At 41.3% G+C, this 18,360-nt stretch overlaps 1 protein-coding gene across 3 annotated transcripts in view; it reads left to right on the top strand.

Annotated features, from left to right (window-relative positions):
* TMEM212 (transmembrane protein 212) overlaps positions 1 to 15,091 on the top strand; it is a 60,180-nt gene extending 45,089 nt beyond the window's left edge. For 2 of the 3 annotated variants that reach the window (XR_008297818.1, XM_053221209.1), the window contains one exon: positions 5,679 to 5,828. Coding sequence is in view for 2 of the 3 variants with exons in the window: in XM_053221209.1 (XP_053077184.1) it covers positions 5,679 to 5,699 (21 nt within the window). In the remaining variant the exon portion in view is untranslated. Of the gene's footprint in view, positions 1 to 5,678; positions 5,829 to 6,800 lie in introns of those variants that run through there. The other variant, XM_027061442.2, reaches the window with a different exon arrangement.
* The last annotated feature ends 3,269 nt before the right edge of the window (positions 15,092 to 18,360 follow it).

Raw genomic sequence — 18,360 nt, 5'->3', positions numbered from 1 at the left:
CACAAGACAAATCTGCAGAAATATATTGGCTTCAAATCTTCTAGAGGATGTACCCTGCATCATCAGCAATAGCAATGTGTTTTGCCATAAATTCATCCATGACTCTCATCCTAAAGGTCCGAGACCTCATGTTGGGCTACACCAAGGTCTTTCTGGTGCTTCTGGGAACTAAATCCCCTTGGGGAGATCCAAGTAAAACCTCAAGTAGGACCACACAGCAGTCAGAATGCACTGTATTTCTTCCTCACGAGTTCCTTTATGTGGTCTCCTCAACTTGGTCGATAGAAAAATCAGAATCTAGAAAAATAATTGCAATCCAGGGCATTAGCATTCCCTTGATCTCATTATGTTCTCTGGAATAATAATGCTGGTGAGTAGTAGCAGAGTGATTGTAGGTGTATTTACTGGGCAGTGACTACTTGTCAGGTGCTTTACCTCCTTTCTTCCTCACAACACTGCAAAACTCATTCTCCCCCTTTCACAGATGAGGACATTGAGCCTGCCATGTGGAGTCAGGATTCGTTCCTGGTCTCAAAGGGTCTGGAGGCCAGGCTCCACCCTGCTGAGCCACACCTTTTGGAGAGTGTATTCAGTTTTACAGACTCCGAGTGGCTTTGCATAGGCATGCATTTTGTGGACAGTCTTTCTTATGTTTCTCACAGACAAAAATTAACTCACATATCAGAAATGGAAGCTATTTTTTCCAGGATATTTTCATTTCATTTAATCAGCAAGACGATGCCAAGGGTGATAGCAACTTGCTAAGAGAGGAAATGAGAGGGAAGTGTCTATTGTGATGTATTAAAATAAGCTTGATATTTTGTCAAAGCAGAAGAAATAGATGAGGCAGTAACCTGAAAACTGCCTTTTGTCAATTTTTATTTTATAATCATTGTGAGTATCAACATATTTTCCTTTTGACAGTCAGTTTAATCTTTTAATATGAAATATCCTACTAGGGTTTTTTTTTCCTTGCTCCTTACTTTTAATCTAAAATATTATTATGGGGACACTGGGGTGGCTCAGTAGTTAAGTACCTGACTTCTGCTCCAGTCAAGATCTCACAATTCGTGGGTTCAAGCCCCGCGTCAGGCTCTGTGCTGACAGCTCAGAGCCTGGAGCCTGCTTCAGATACTGTGTCTCCCACTCTCTCTGCCCCTCCCCTGATCATGCTCTGTCTCCTCTCTCTCTCTCTCTCCCTCTCTCTCACTCTCTCAAAGATACATAAACATTAAAAAAAAATTTTAATGTTATTATTATGAATAAATTTTTCAACAAACTTTAAATGCTGTATTTAAAACAAATAAGATATATATTGAAACCACAGAAGAAAGTTTTGCTTTCTAAAAGAGCAGAAACTTGAGCAAAAGTCAGAAACCTCCATTCTCTATAATCATATGGTGCCAATATGTGAGCACAAAGCCATTTAGGGAGGTAACAATGTTGGCTGGACACTTTGCATTGTATTAATTAATGAAGAGAATATGCAGTGGCTGTTACTGGGCACCTGAGTTCATTACCCCAGGAAGGAAGAGAGAGACCCACGAGCAAAGTAATAGGGTGACACACAATCAAGGCTATGAGGATTGAGGAATGACACAACATCACTTCCCTCCCAAACAGGCCCTACCAGCCAGCAGGGACAGTGGGTAAGGCAGCAGTTCACCCCTGCACACATCAGTAGTTGTGGACTTGAGCTTCCTCATCTCTAACACCACAGGGCTTGGCCAGCCACGTCCAAAGACCTTTCCAGATCGGTCTTGGTCTGTGATTTTCAAATAAAACTTTATTCCATTGGGGAAGATTAACACTCAGAAGGGAGGACTGTCAGCAACCAGGGGTGGCTCTTCACCTGTCCTAAGCCATGTTGATGTGTCGCTGGGGTACCCCACATAGCCTTTACCCTGCTAGCTCCAGAAGGAATATACACCAGGGACACCTGGGTGGCTCAGTCAGTTAAGTGTCCAACCTCGACTCAGGTCATGATCTCACAGTTCGTGGGTTTGAGCCCTGCATTGGGCTCTGTGCTGACAGCTTGGAGCCTGGAGCCTGCCTCAGACTCTGTGTCTCCCTCTCTTTCTGCCCCTACCCTGCTCTCTCTCTCCCTCTCTCAAGAATAAAATAAACATTAAATTTTTTTTTAAAAAAGAAGGAATATGCACTAGCAATATTATCCAATCAAGATGGATATGAGAGTTGTCACAGATTTATATATCGCTTTAACCACTTTGGGAAAACAACTTTCTTTGCTCAGTATTCGGTCTGTCATATCAAACCAACCAGAATTATCTTGTTGGTTGTCTTTTTTTATGATTCAGGTAAAAGTAATATGTCGTGTTACATTAATTTTAGGTGTATGATATAATGTTTCAGCAATACTATGTATTTTCTTAGTGCTCATCAAGATAAGTATACTCTTTGTGCACTTGATCCCCTGTATTTATTTCACCCATTCCCCTACCCACCTTCCCCCTGGCAAGCCACCAGGCAGCCACCAGTTTGTTCTTGTGTTTAAAAGTCTGTTTTTCCATTTGTCCCTTTTTTAAATTTGTTTGTTCATTTTGTTTCTTAAACCCAACATAGGAGTGAAATTGTATGGTATGCGACTTTCTCTAATTGACCTATTTCACTTGGCATTATACCCTCTAGATCAATCTGTGTAGTTGCAGAACTTAACCATTGTTTTACCAAATAAGTAAGGAGTTTTAAACTCCAGTTTATGTGCAAAAAGGTTGTTCCAAATGTTTTTCTTCTCTTATTTCATATAACTAACCTAGTGTCATGGATAAGAAAGAAAGCTGCTAGTTAAAGCAATAGAATTGCTAAGCACTGGATGGTAATTGGTACCTATCTGACAAGAGGAGTATCTTGTGTTCACTAGTATATGACTTCCCTCCTATCACATGTTGAGGAATCTGATTCCAAAGCCCTAAATACAACACTCATTATTTATACTTGCCCCTCAACATTTAGTGAACGTATATTATTTGCCATATACCATGCTAAAAGCTGAAGGGTAGAGACAGAAGGATAAGCAAGACATATTCTGGTCCCCCATTGACTTACAGGGACTGAGGGGAAATGTCACCTGCACCAGAAGGACCAGGAGCCCACATGAGGAATAATGAGATTTGAATTAGGTAGTGTTAGTGGATATGGAGAAGAGGTGAAATATTTGAAAGATATTTAGAAGGTAGGATCAACAGAACTTATTATCAGTTAGCATGAGGAATAAGGGAAGAGCTCAGAAAGATGCAAAGGGGTTTCTTCTTTTTTTTTTTTTAATTTTTCTTTAATGTTTATTTTTCTTTTTGAAAGAGAGAGAGAGAGAAAGCGTGAGCAGGGGAGAAGTGGAGAGAGAGGGAGACACAGAATCTGAAGCAGGCTCCGGGCTCTGAGCTGTGAGCATAGAGCCCAATGAGGGGCTCAAACTCACAAACCATGAGATCATGACCTGAACCAAAGTCAGATACTTAAACTGAGTATCTGAGCCACCCAGGCACCCCATGGGATTTCTTGACCATGAGAGACAAGACAGAGTCCTTGGATTTAATGTGTGAGTCCTACTTTTATCACTTAGGGTTTCATAGCCCATCATTAATAAAAAGCCATTTTAAGAACCTAATAGAAGGCATCAAAAGGACTTCTTCCTGGGGTTCAACTCAATGAGGTACTGAAGCTTGCCACTGGACACTCCATGGCTTTAGTTGGTTACATACCAGATCCAAATGATGCCTTGCTTTGAGTTCATAATAAACCTAGTGCTGAAGAGCACGGGCTATAAGAACAGTTTCAATCTAGGCCATATTTAACAACTTATCTCTTCGTTTCTTCTACTGACACTCTTATGGCAAAGGCTGCCAATGAGCAACCTGTACATAGCCAAGCCCAGTGGAGTCTTTTCAATCCACATTTTCCTTGACCTCTTCACAACCTTTGAAACTATTGACCACTTTCTCCATGAAATCCTCTCCCCTCTGACTTCCATGGACCATTTGCTTTGGTTTTCTTCCTTTCTCCTTGGTTTTTCCTTTTCAATCTATCTGATGGCTCCATTGCTCTGCTGAATCCTTAAAGGCTGGTGGCTTCAGTTATCACCTTTGGGCTGATACCTTACACATCCATGTCGATAGCCCAGTTCCTTCTCCTCCTCTAATGAGTTCCACATCTGACTATTTTCTGGACACTCTCCTGGGGGTCTCACAGACACATCAAACTCAAGATGTTTATAATGGCGCTGATCATCTCCTTGTCCCCAACACCTGCTCTTCTTCCTGTAAATCCAGCTCAGTTGCCAGCAGTCCTGGTGACACTCAGGACAAGCCTGAGACTTGGAATCATCCTTGACTCCTCCCACCTGAGCTGATCACTATATCCTGGCAGCTACACCCCTTATTCACTGTGTCCCCCTTTCTCTGTACTGATCAAATGGCCCTGGCCCAGCCCTCCATCTTCTCTCACTCAGACATCTTTGCTTCCAATCTTGTCTTTCTTGAGAAGTATCCTCCACACAGGCTCTAGACTGAACCTTCTGAAGTTCCAATGTGCTCTTGTTACTTTCCTGCTTTACATCCTTCCGTGACTCCCCTTCACACTCAAGATACAGCCACGCTCCTCTATGTGACATTCATGTGTGTGTAGCTCCTTTCCAAGAATATGTGTTCCTTGAGAATGGAGACTGACTAAAGTGAGCTAAATGGTGGGACTGGTAGTATGAGACTCAGAAGACAGGAGAGTAGCAGGTTGCAATACTAGATGCCACGTTTACGTATTCCTAGCCAGAGCTAAAATCTTACCTCACTCTATGTCAGGAATATTTCAAATTTAAAAGCAACTCACACAACATGCAGGAATTTACTGTGGTCATGGACTCCAAAACAGAGCTCCAGGAAGGAATACAGAGGAAAAGTAGATATGAACTTCCATACCAAGGAAAAGTGCCTTATTGAAGAATTGCTTTCAGCATTATTTATGGTATGTGGAGATCCTGAGAAGTCATGGTACTTTTGAAGTCAGACAGTTTGAGGTATAATTGTTTCCTCTGTCACCTACCATCTGACTAGCCTTGAGCAAATCAATATTGAACCTCTTTGAGCCCTAGAGATAACACCTACCCCACATGTTGCAAAGTGAAATGGTATAAATTACTACAAAGACCCTTACACGGACTTGGCCCTTGATAGTTGCTCAAGAAATGTTTGCTTTCTTCCTCTTACTTCTAATCAAATTTAAATTCTTGGCTCTCATTCAAAGATTTTAGAAAGAATCCTTTAACCTTCTGTTAATTTTCAAAATGCCCCAAGCCAATCCAAACCAGACAAAACAAATAACAAATGACCAAAAAAGATATTCAACAGAGAGATTCCTCACTTCCTTAGACAGTCCCTGCCCACAAAAGTAATGGTTCTTCTGAACTGTTTTATGCTTATGCCAGATATTTTATTACGCATATATTTCTTTTTTATATCTTTCTGCCATCCCCCTTCACCAATATCACCAATATTGTTCTCTCTGGTGATTCCTTTTAAATCCTTAAGTGGTACCATGGTGCTGTTACTTGAGTCATCCTTCATTGGGTTCCTGTGACATAAAAAAGGCTAAATTAAATGTCAGAAGTGACACTCTATTTTCTTTGATAAATTGTAGAAATAAACACTACTTTATTTTTTTTCTTCTAGGGTCAAAGGAATGGACAATAAATTTGAAGCAGTGTTCCTCTTAAATGTGTTATATTTGTGGCCATTATTTTGAAATACAAAATAATTTTCATCTTCAAACAGTTTTTTCTGTGTTCTTATGAAATAAAAGTTGAGATAATTGTACATTTATGCCTTTTAGATTATTAACCTTGTTTTTTTCTGATTACATATTATGATTTTTAAAATGGAAATTGTATCATCATTGTCATAAAAATTTTTTAATCTGAAATACAAATTTGCAGTGAATGAATGTTTTCTTTAAATTCCTTTTGTCCCTGTTTAGTGTTTCATTAAACTATAATTCTATATTACCTAAATTAAGCAACCATTTTGCTCAGCATTTCTTCATTGCCATCACCAAAGCAACTGTAGATCTTCAAACACAATTAAAACATAGAATAGTAGCCATAATGAGAAGGGTCTCCTGCAAGGGGAGAATGAGCCTCCCTCCTCGCTTCTCTATAAGTTGTCTATGGCACTCATGACAGTTTAATAGTCAGAAGGGACCATAGCTGGGGCGCCTTGGTGGCTCAATCTATTAAGCATCAACTCTTGATTTTGGGTCAGGTCATGATCTCACAGTTCATGAGTTCAAGCCCCTCATCAGGCTCTGTGCTGACAATGTGGAGCCTGTTTGGGATTTTCTCTCTCTCCCTCTCTCTCTGGCCCTCCCCCACTTGTACTCTCTGTCTCTCAAAATAAATTAATTGATTAAAAAAAATAAAATAAAATAAGAAGGGACCATAGCTGTCCTTTTGGCCAACTTTTCACAAATGTCCCAAGGTCTAAATGCCCCTGACAGCTCCACCATTCCCAAGAGGCAACCCCATTCAGCAGTTGAGTGGCTCTCAATTGAGAAGACACAGCTTATTTGGGTGGCTGTAAGAGGTCTTGGGGCACCTGGCTGACTCAGTCAGTAGAGCATGCAACTCTGGATCCTGGGGTTGTGAGTTCGAGCCCCACACTGGGTATAGAGATTAGTCAACAATAAAATCATTTTTTAAAAAATGTAACAGGTCTCTTCTAATCTGGCCAAAGATTTGCTTCTTATATTCTCTATGTCATATATTCTTACATGTCTCTATGTCTCTATGCCCACAGGTCTTAATAATATAGCACAGTGGTTCTCAAATGTGATTCCTATGCCAGCAACAGCATCATCACTGGGAACTTGTATGAACTGAAAATTTGGGAGCTGGGTGCCAACGGTCTGCGTTGGGAAACCCTCCTCCAGGTGATTCTGATGCATGCTGAAGTTTGAGAAGCACCCGTGGAGCGTAATGGAAAGCAGGCAGGACTTCAGAATGAAAAACACCAGGATTCAGATCCTAGCCCTCTGGTCAGTTTAGGTAGGTAATGGCCTTGGTTCCTCCCTGGTCAAATGGAACTGATGAGGAGAGCTGATTCATAGGCTTGTTGAGAGAATTCAGTGACACTATCTAGGTAAACCACATAGCAGAAAATCAAACACAAGAACAAAAACAGTGTCTAGTGTTGTTGATTCATTCAACACATTTATTAGATGCCTTTGAATATCAGTGTCTACGGAGTCCATTCATTTGAGAATGCACAAGTACAGAATGAAAATTTTAGACGTAACATTAAAAAATTTTTTAATCTTTATTTATTTTTGAGAGAGAGCCAGAGCGTGAGTGGGAGAAGGGCAGAAAGAGAGGGAGACACAGAATCCGAAGCAGGCTCCAGGCTCTGAGCTGTCAGCACAGAGTCTGATGTGGGGCTCGAACCCGCCGACCACAAGATCATGACCTTACCTGAGTAGACATAACATTTTAGACATATCATGGAAAAATATGATATTTAGAGAAGCTAAACAACATGTTCCAGAAGACACAACTGAATTGCTGGTGTCTGGAAGTCCTCTAGATACCACTCAGACCTCAGCTCTGCAATCAACACATGTTCCTCTGTCACCTAAGAAGCTATAAGACGTCTAGCTCTGGGCCTGGGACTTATTAGTATAGAGGCTGAATTAATTTTAATATTATTTGAACATTTTGAGCCAGGACTGAGTGCCCTGGCTATTTATTTATTTACTTCCATTCTACTTTCTTATTTGCATCCCTCTCTGTTTTGAAAGGGTTTAAGGTGACTTTTGGGCATTTTATCAAGAATCAAAGTTTCAGCTGCTATGGCACCAACCGTGGGGCCAGTGAGGTCCAGTGATTGCTTCCTGGAACTTTGGTGCTCAGCAAAATCAGCACAGTTCTGAAGATCCCAAACTGATACACAAGTGAAAGAGTCTAATACCAAGTGCTTTAGGCTGACTGGAATCCCATGTAGAACGTGTTAAAAATTATATTCAGTTCTCAAGAAATATGTGGGGGGTATTTCTTGCCCTTGCTTTCACAAAGAAATGAGCAGACATTTTACTATGCCCTTGCCTGGGAGAACTAAATTTTTGGTTCATGCTTACCATCACATGCCAAAAAAAGTCTGCTTTACAGGCCTTCCGGAAGGAATAAGTCACCTTTACTTTAAAACAGCCTGTTTCCAGTTTTGTGTGGCTGATAATATTACTGGACTAGTGACAGAGGCCAAGGCAAGAAAATAGGCTGGGTTACTTATAACTCTTTGAATGTGGACACATCAGCTTGTGGGAAGGAAACTATTTAAAATGGGGCTTAGGGAAAGGGGGAAAAAAAAATCCCCTTTCCCCATATGAGATTCTTCCACAGTGTTGTCATGCAATCTTGAAAACCTCCATAGAACACTGGATCACTCTCATTGGATATATGCAAATTATCTGAGACCCAGTGGTTTCCTGCCAGGCAAAAACTTATAATAACAGAGCAAGAATGCAATCTGAGCCCTTGCTCTCTGCAATCCCTGAAAGAACAGAGTCGTTCTTGACAGGGCAATTTCAGCCCTTGACATTCCAGGAAATAGCTTAATAATGTCATTTAGGCTGGGGTTGTAACCAATCCTAAGACATGGAGACACAAATGCCATATGTAAGATTTAAAGTATCGGTTCAGGGACCATTATTCATTTTCACAGAGAGTTTAACAACAAAACACCGCCACAACAAAAACTAAGCCATGCATCCTAATTAAATTTAGCATTGTCCCCACTAATTAAACCCAATATGAGGAAACGGAAGGGTTCCTGTCCAGAAATTTCAGACACATCCTGAAGACTATTTCTTTTCCGTTGACTTTCCTAGGTACTAGGACCATGTCATGTCCAGGTTGTGGTAACCAAACAAAACTGTTTTTTGATCATTAATGTATGTGCAGAAGTGAACCCCATCTTGGGGCCTCACAGGCCTTTATGAGACACGCTGGCCTTTACATTTCAATGTGTTTCATTTTCTCTGGGTGCTGTACAGCTGAAAAAGGTTACAAGACTCAGGTTAAAAGTCAGGAAGTAGATCAGGGCCCCATACTATGACATCACTTTCTTGCAATGCAATGATGCAATGACATTTCCTGCAGGAAAATGATTAGAGTTGACAGGCAGCCTCAGTTCCCTGCAGTGGAAGGTGTCGGGCCTTCCTCACTCCAGCTCCTGCCTCCCTCCCTCCTGTCCCTTGTCTGGGGCTTCTCAAGGCCAGAGAGAGAGAGAGAGAGAGAGATCCAAGCCACTTCCATTTTGTGAAAATCCTGATATATTTAAAATGAAGGTGTGCTAGAATTTAGCTACACAACTTGTGGAATATATTAATTGTTAAAGCAATTGACACTTTTAAACAAAATATATATACTTTTGCCATTTGCAAAACAGTTTCTAGATCTATTATTAAAGGTGACATAGGGGCACCTGGGTGGCTCAGGTAGTTGAGCGTCTGACTTCTGATCTCAGTCAGGTCATGATCTCAGGGTCATGGAATTGAGGCCCACATCAGGCTCTGCACTGAGTGTGGAACCTGCTTGAGATTCTCTCTCTTTCTCTCTCTCTCTCTCTCCCCTCTGTCCCTCTGTCCCTCTCTCTCTCTCTCTCTCTCTCTCTCTCTCAAATTAAAAATTAAAAAAAATTTTTTTTTAAGTGACATATAGGCAGAGCCACAAGGGATGCTTGTACATGCTGGCCAAAGGGAAGAGCAGGGATTAAAATTGACTCACTCTCTGATCGTCAACCCATGCTTGCTGGAGCGGTACGAGATCTTTTTCTGATTTACACAAATGTCTCCCCACTCGCAATAGGAGGTCTTGTAACAGACACAGGTTTAAGTTGAATGACGAGTCATTCTTCTGCTTTCAGTCCCCGGTGTCTCTATACCTGTAGGTGTAACATCTTTCAGGGGCATCTCCAGAAGTGCACATTTTAGGACCTGCCTGATTATGAATGGTAGGCCAGTGAGTCACCTGCCAGAATCACCCCAGCATGTAGAGAGTCTTTTGGGGGGACTTATAAACAAGTGCTGCCCGTGAGCCCCCACAGGCTGTGTGGGGCACATGGCTTGGTGAGTAGAGGCTCTGAGCAAGGCTTCGCCTTGGCTAGGTACTTTTATGTTCAAATTACAATACTGTAATGGCATTAATGGCCCTTAATATGGTGGACGCTGCTCTCGACTCCATACTCAGACAGAACTGCCCGGGCCCTTAACACCAATTTAGAGACCCGAATCAAGGCAAGAAGAATCTAAGGGCTGGCACCAATACTGGGACTCCACATCAAACTGTCCTTGCTTGTCCATCTGTGGCCTCGTAACTCGGTTCCTGGATTTCTGCCTCTGCGTGAGCTCTAGTGGCTGGGTGCCTGGTGAGTGCTGCCTGGGACTAAGCGTTGATTCCCTTGATTTACCTTACCATGCCTCTTCTGGAGACCTCAGGTCTGCCCCCATAAACAACAGAATGAGGACTCCAGACTTAGAAGCTTCTGTCATTTTTCTTCTGCTTGTCACCCTGCTTTGGGATCCTCTCAGGAGTTAATGGCATCTGCCGAGCAATGACTGCAGCTATGATGAGAGAACAGCTTCCTGGCGCATCTTTTGTCCGTTTCAAAACAAAACTAAGGCTAAGGCGCTTTTATGTCAGAAGAGAGTCAGCAGGAGAAGTTTCTACTCCAAAAAAAAAAAAAAAAGGTTATGACTTCAGAAATGTAAAGTCTTAGGATCCCTGATGGATTTACATGCTGGAAGCAATGTTTCTAGATAATGCACTGGGTTTGCCAGACAGGTTTAAGCTCTCTGTGGCAGTTGGATGGATACGTGTCAGGGATGCTATGAGGCACGGCTTACACAGAGCTCAAAAATTGGGAGTGCGTCTATAAATCATGACACAGTAACTGGATAGAGCTTGCAGTGACAATATGCTAGCTCTGGAAAAATTAGCAAATATCTCAAGGGCTAATGCATTTCTTTAGGATGAGTCAAAACACAAGCAGAGTTGTCACTCCTTTCCTTCACTACCCTCTGGGTGTTCTCTCAAAGGTGTAGGTCTTCATGAGTAACTGTTTCCACAGTCTCTCAAAGTATCAGTGGCTACAACCCGGGAAGCATGACATGTCTAGAAGGACTATAAAACTTAGATCACGGGCAAGAATGTAAAATGTCCGACATTACTGGGTTTTGATTACTGTGCCAAATTTGCATTCTTACGCTATCTAATCACTCCTGTGAAGGAAATTCATTATTTCCTAGAGTTGAACTTACGAGGAAAAAAAGAATTTATTTTACATTTGGTATTTTTGTAGAGTCACAAGGTCTGGAGCCTGTATTTTTCACCATTTGAGTAACCCTTCTGCTTGCCCATACGTGTTGAAAGTGTCATTTAACCTGAATACACAGATCAGACTTGCTGAAGACTTTACCCTTTCACCTTGCTGTAGGCAACAAGAAAGATCAAAGCTTCCTGTATGTTTTAGGGATGACCCCTTCTTTGTTCCGAACACTTTTCACATCTCCTGTTTGTGGAAGCTTCTGCAAAGACTGATTATTTCTCCATTCCATAAATCTGCTTATTATAAGCAAGACTGCCATTGCCCATTTGGCCTCTTAGAAGAAGGAATTTACTGATGTGGACAGATACTTTATCATAGCTTTTTAAAATCATAGTATTTAAGAGTACCTGGGTGGCTCAGTTGGTTAAGCCTCTGACTTCGGCTCAGGTCATGATCTCACGATTCGTGAGTTCAAGCCCCGCGATGGGCTCTGTGCTGACAGCTCAGGACCTGGAGCCTGCTTCGGATTCTGTGCCTCCCTCTCTCTGCCCCTTCCCCACTCATGCTCTGTCTCTCTGTCTCTCTCTTTGTCTCCCAAAAATAAACATTAAAAAAATGAAAATCGAATTTCCTTATAAAAAAATTAAAATCATAGTATTTAAAACACATATTTTAGGAAAAAGAATTGTCAGAATTAGATTGTTTTAAGTATTTATAATCAATATGCTATAACGATAAGGCTGAGATACAACAAGGAAAAAACTCATCTGTTGTCAATTTTGCCATGAAATAACCAAATGACTGACATACTTTATGTATTTTATTTCTACTTTAAATGACCTTAATTTATTTGTTAATTCATTAGTTCTTTTTGGTTGGAGTAGAATATAAAATGAACCATGATATATTATTTCACTTAGTTCATTAATTTATTACTGATTAAGAATATGTAAAGTGACTACCAGAGGACAAGGGACAATGACTTGTAGATTGAAATCTTCTAGTTCACAAAACAGAGATGATACAGAAATAAACACCATGAAGGTTCAATACTTTCCAGGCTAAGGGCTGAAAAGCAAATCTTTTCACCTTTTTTGGTCTTAGTTTTCTCGTCTATAAAACAAAGGAGCCAAAATTAATCGTATGGTCCCTTTAGCTCTAAAATTCTGGGACTAGGGGCACCTGGGTAGCCTAATCAGTTATGTGTCCAACTCTGGATTTTGGCTCAGGTCATGATCTCACAGTTGGTGAGATCAAGCCTAGCATTGGGTTCTGTGCTGACAGCGAGGGATTCTCCCTCCTTCTCTCTCTGCCCCTCCCCCACTCATGCTCTCTCTCCCTTTTTCAAAAATATATAAACATTTTTTAAAAAACTAAAAGAAATACATGCCAGTGCTAAAAGCAAATTTAAGGGGTCCCTGAGTGGCTCAGTCAGTTTAAGCTTCCAACTTCCGCTCAGGTCATGATCTCATGGTTCGTGGGTTCAAGTTCTGCATCAAGTTCTGTGCTGACAGCTCAGAGCCTGGAGCCTGCTTCCAATCCTGTGTCTCCCTCTCTCTCTGCCCCTCCCCCACTTTCACCCTGTTTCTGTCTCTCTCTCTCTCAAAAATAAATAAACATTAAAAAAAAAACTTAAAATGTTCAAACTCTCACAAGCTTTGTTTGTCAAATATCATAAAGAAGGTAAGCTCAAATCTGATTTACGACCACTGATGGGGAGGTGGACGCTATTACAGATATGGTGATCAATGAGAGGAAAAATATGGAGTTTGGCCAGAAGTAGGAGAAAATATCTCAGTGGAATAGACACACTGGGAGGGAGGGAGCCACAGCAGAGACCTGAACAGCAAGACTGGGCTGAGTGCACTGCAAGTCTCAGATCAATCAATCAACAAGGATTTTATTCTGCTCAGGTTACTTTATTTGTTAAGGGATTCTTAAGGGGGCGCCTGAGATAACATGGCCAAGGATTATAAGCCATACTAAGTATAGAAGACTGTAAAAATATCTTAGCATCTAACTCTATAAGACTAGTGGAAGAAGGACATCTGTAAGTAAAGAGGGCTTAGAAAATATTTTAAGAATGCTCTGAGGTTCAGCTTCAAACGGAGGGTCCTGGCTAAGGATTGTGAAGAAATAGCAGTTACAGACAGCCAGTGGATGATAACCAAAATGGAGTTACTCTCTCTCTAAGCAAAGACTGCGGACAACCACTATTTGGGGAGGATATTACCAAACTGTTGCAAGCAATTACTTTGGCTGCCAACCAAGGAAGCATCTTCACATGTCCCCAAGACATAAGTGACACTTTAGTGACGTAGATAGATTGCCCGCATGACTCATTTCTCTCAGAGATAGAAAAATATGCGATGCCCTATAATGCTGTGTTCTCCACCATAACGAGAACTAGGTGAAGCCCACTGCATGGCCCTTTTTGCTCTGTTTGCCAGGAAGCTGGAGACAGAATTTAGACTCAATTTCAAGACCTACATTTAAATATCTAACCCACTGTTTTGAAATTTGTAACTTTTCACCTGATCTTTTGGGCTTCCCAATTTTGCTATCTTTGTATCTTTAATTACATGCTGCCTCATTCTTTCATTAATTTCACAGATTATTTATAAAGCATTTACTATGTGCCAGGCACATCAGGAGGGCAGGCGGAATGTGACATTGCCTGCCAGGCAGGAGACTCTGTCTCTGGCTTATGCTGTGTTTAGCTCTTAGGGCTTGGTGTTTATATTGGGGATACAGTTCAAGCATTTTCCAGATGAACAAGGGTTCTGGGACATATAGCTAGTTTTCCTAATAACTCACTCCATTTCATCTCAGTTAGGAGTGGATTTTTCCCGAGGGTCTTTGATCCTACAGCTGCAGACATTCTGGCACCAGGGAGCCTTAGAGGTCAAGGTTCCAGGACACACAGAGGTCAATGAAATCAGGGGACATCTTAGACACCGCTGACAACCAACAGGAGTGAGCACTGTGGCTTCCAAGATGGATGGATGATGTCATTTGTGGTATAAATAAGTGTGTGCTTACCACGCTCAGACTGGGATCCAACAGGTGTGTCCCAGAACAGTGCTGTTTGGAAGAGACCCTCTGAGGAGAAAAGAGTCAATAAACTGCGTGCTTCCCTTAATCTAGGAAGTCTCTTTTTTTATGTCAGACTCCCCAAAATTGAGCATCGTGGAGTACTTCAACTTGAATCTCAGTTTCCCCGTCTGTAGAATAAACGAGCTGGATTTGCTAGGCTTCTAGTCCCTTCTAGCTCTAATCATCTGTCACTTTATGACCCATTTCTCCTTCCAGCCCTTTGGCTACACTGCTCTGCAAAGATAGTCATCATTATCACTCTCTTCAAAAGCAATAAAACGCAATATGCAAATACAATGATAACACCTGTTTAATGGCAACACTGAAGGGCAAGCTTGAGACGTATTGAAAGATTATTGAGTTATAGCAAAGACTTGCTAGGTATGGTTGCTTTTCAAGATCATTTCCTTCATAGCGTATCCAAGGCAAATGCTTTACACCACGTCTTAATATACAGGTGTATACGCACCCACACTCACATATTAGTACAGTGATGTATATATAATAAATGTGAAAAGAATCTGAGTAACTTGTGAACTTAGGAAATAGGTTACAAACTTTTTTATTAGTTTACAGACATTTTCATTTCATATCAGTGATTTGTATGTAAAACAAACATCTGGGAGTATAACAGACACAAATAAAAGGAAGACACAGTTTCTGCCCCAAAGAATTTACGATTCAGCAGAAGTACTTAATTTGATATATTTGATATTTGTGATATTTGAAATATGGACGTATGAAAGTTACACATTTATTTACAGTGAAATATCAATAGTGAGTACTACCCACTATGCTAAATGCTGATTGAAAATGGTAACTAAGGTCTCTGTGCTTTTATACCCCTATCAGTTGGTTAAAAGGATACTTATTGGGCACCTGGGTGGCTCAATTAGTTAAGCGTCTGACTCTGGCTCAGGTAATCATCTCATGGTTCATGAATTCAAGCCCTGCATCGGACTCTCTGCTGTCAGCACTGAGCCTGCTTCGAATGCTCTGATCCCCCTTTCTCTCTGCCCCTCCCCCTCTCACACACTCTTTTTCTCACAAAAAGTAAGATTTTTTATTTCTTTTTATTTCTTTTTAATTTTTTTAATGTTTATTTATTTTTGAAAGAGAGAGAGACACAGAGTGGGAGCAGGGAAAGAGCAGAGAGAGAGGGAGACAAAGAACCCGCAGCAGCCTCCAGACTCTGAGCTGTCAGCATAGAGCCCAATGCGGGGCTCGAACCCACGAGCTGTGAGATCATGACCTGAGCCGAAGTCGGACGCCCAACCAACTGAGCCACCCAGGTGCCCCAAAGTAAATTTTTTTTAAAAAAAAGATTCTTATTCACCCATCCATCCATCCATCCATTCATTCTGCAAACAATTATTAAATGCTTACTATGGCAAAAACACTGTAATAGGCACTTTGGAGGACAGAAGCATGATTTCTTAATGATTGCTGTCTTCAAGGATCTTAAAATTTAGGGGCAGTGAGCTAACAAAGCAGAATGGAAAAGAAGCAACAGTAAAGGGCCAGAGAACACTTGGAGGACAGAGTAATTAGTCCCAAAAGTTAGGACAGCTTCCTTAGTGGAGATGGTTCTGGGGCAAGAAAGAATGAAAGACATTTTAATGGTGGAGACAAGGGGGGAATTCATCTTCAGAAAAAGAGATCAGTCAGAACAGAGGCACAGAGGCATGAAAATGAATGCATGCTCTGGGAAGAGCAAGTAGCCTGGTATGGCTGGAGCATGGTGTCCAAAGAGAATAGGGAGAGATGAGGCCAGAAAGTTAGGATAGAGCCAGCATATGGAACACGTGCAATGCCACACTAAACCTACTGATTCTATTCAGCTAACAGTAGGCAGTCAATAAAGGTTGATAAGGATAAGAACAAATAGGAGGTGGATACATACGAGATACTGAACATGTAACTTCCGTAATGAACTACTGCTAAAGAGTAATTAAGGAGGGTAGAAAAAAAGGGTCTTCTAAATTAGGAGATTTAGGGGCTGCAGAGCAACAGGAGGAAGTCTTGTGTGGGATATATTGATGCTCTTCATGAACACATTCTTTAGATATCAAAGTGAACATTTCTTCCTCATGAAGCCTCCCTTGCACCCTGATTGAACCAGAGCTCTCTGCTGTGGAACCGCAGAGATTCTTGCACTTTTCATTCATAGTACTTCACAGGGTTTGTAATTATACACTTGCCTGCATTTGATTAATGTGTGTGGCCTTCATTGGACTACAACCTCCATAAAGGCAGGGATTTTGTGTTTGTTTTGCCCTTCAATTTTACTGTAGGCTACTCAATATGTCTGACCCGGAGAAGGGACTAAAATATTTGATGAATGAATGAATGAATGAATGAAAGGAAAGAAGGAGGGAAGGAAGGAGAAAGAAAGAAAGAAAGAAAGAAAGAAAGAAAGAAAGAAAGAAAGATGGGAATGGACACTGTTGGAGAAGAATACTGAGAAATAATATTTCGGAACTCATAACTAGGTGTGGTGGTTTTAAAATATGGCTGCAAAATTCTTTGACATTGCTCTCATCGAAAGGCGGGCTCTAGGGGCGCCTGGGTGGCTCAGTCGGTTGAGCGGCCGACTTCGGCTCAGGTCACGATCTCGCGGTCAGTGAGTTCGAGCCCCGCGTCGGGCTCTGTGCTGACAGCTCGGAGCCTGGAGCCTGTTTCGGATTCTGTGTCTCCCTCTCTCTGACCCTCCCCCATTCATGCTCTGTCTCTCTGTGTCTCAAAAATAAATAAACGTTAAAAAAAAAATTAAAAAAAAAAAAAAGGTGGGCCCTATAGCATTTGCCATTGAATCTGAACAGCCTTGTGACAAACAGAATGCAGTGAAGATGAGGGTATCTGATTTCCAAGGCTAGGTTGAAACTACTTGGTTCTCTTAATATGATCGCTCTGGGAGAAGCCAGCTACCATGTAAAAAAATTTAACCACCTTGAGACCACCAGGCTGAAGAATCGACCTTGCTGGACGTTCCAGTTGATATCCTGAACTCATCTCTGCCAAAACATGTGACTCAACCTGTCTTCAACCTTTGGGACCTTCTCATCTGCCAGCTGAGTACCTTTGAGTGACCTTAGTAATTTCTTGGAGAAGCAAAAGAATTGTCCAGCTGAGCCCAGCCTGAATTAGATAGAATCTGTTCGCACAATAAAATGGTTCTCGTTTTATGCCAGTCGATTTGGGATAATTTGTTACTAGCAGTAGTAACTGGCACATCAACCAAAGTCTCAATAGAATCCTCTCCAATCACCACCCGTAGCAGTTGAGGAAACTGAGATCCAGAGAGATTAGCTTGTTTAACCATGTTTCTAAATTGGCAGCGGTAAAAGAGAGGAGGCCTAGGAACTAATCTTCTGACCCTCAGGCCACTGCCTTTTCCTTTCTAATATATGATAATGCATCAAGAAAAACTTCTGTTTAATTATATGCAGGGTGCAGAGAACAACTCTTTGTCATGCCACAATTTTACCCCATTGATGCTTTCTTCCCATTGATAATTAAATGGATTAGTCAAACTCCTTGACATATAAACAAAAAAGCGAACTGTGGCCTCCCTTGTGTGAAGCTTACAAATGTCGATGATGTGGACATTTGAATGCAACTACCTCCCAATTAGAGGAAGAAGCATGCTCAAGTATATAAAACACAATAACATTTCTTCTCAAGTTTGTGGCATTCAAACTCTTCTCTGACTAGGTTTTCAAGGCTGTCAGTTCCAAATTCACTGAAAGATCTTTCCTGCTGAAAGAAAAATGCCGCCTCTATTAATATCAACCTTTTCCTCTGCAAAACACTTGCTTGCTGGTGATTTATTATGGACAAGCTGCTTCCTGTTCCTTTTGAAAGTTAAGATTCTTTTTTTTTTTTTTTTTAAATTTTGCAAGTAGAAGAATTCCCCATCTCTTGTGCCCAGGGCAATTTAGTT

Source organism: Acinonyx jubatus, chromosome C2, assembly GCF_027475565.1.
Source record: "Acinonyx jubatus isolate Ajub_Pintada_27869175 chromosome C2, VMU_Ajub_asm_v1.0, whole genome shotgun sequence".
Taxonomy (NCBI): Eukaryota; Metazoa; Chordata; class Mammalia; order Carnivora; family Felidae; genus Acinonyx; species Acinonyx jubatus.
Note: the sequence above shows the minus strand (reverse complement) of the source record. Positions and strands in the feature narration are given on the sequence as shown.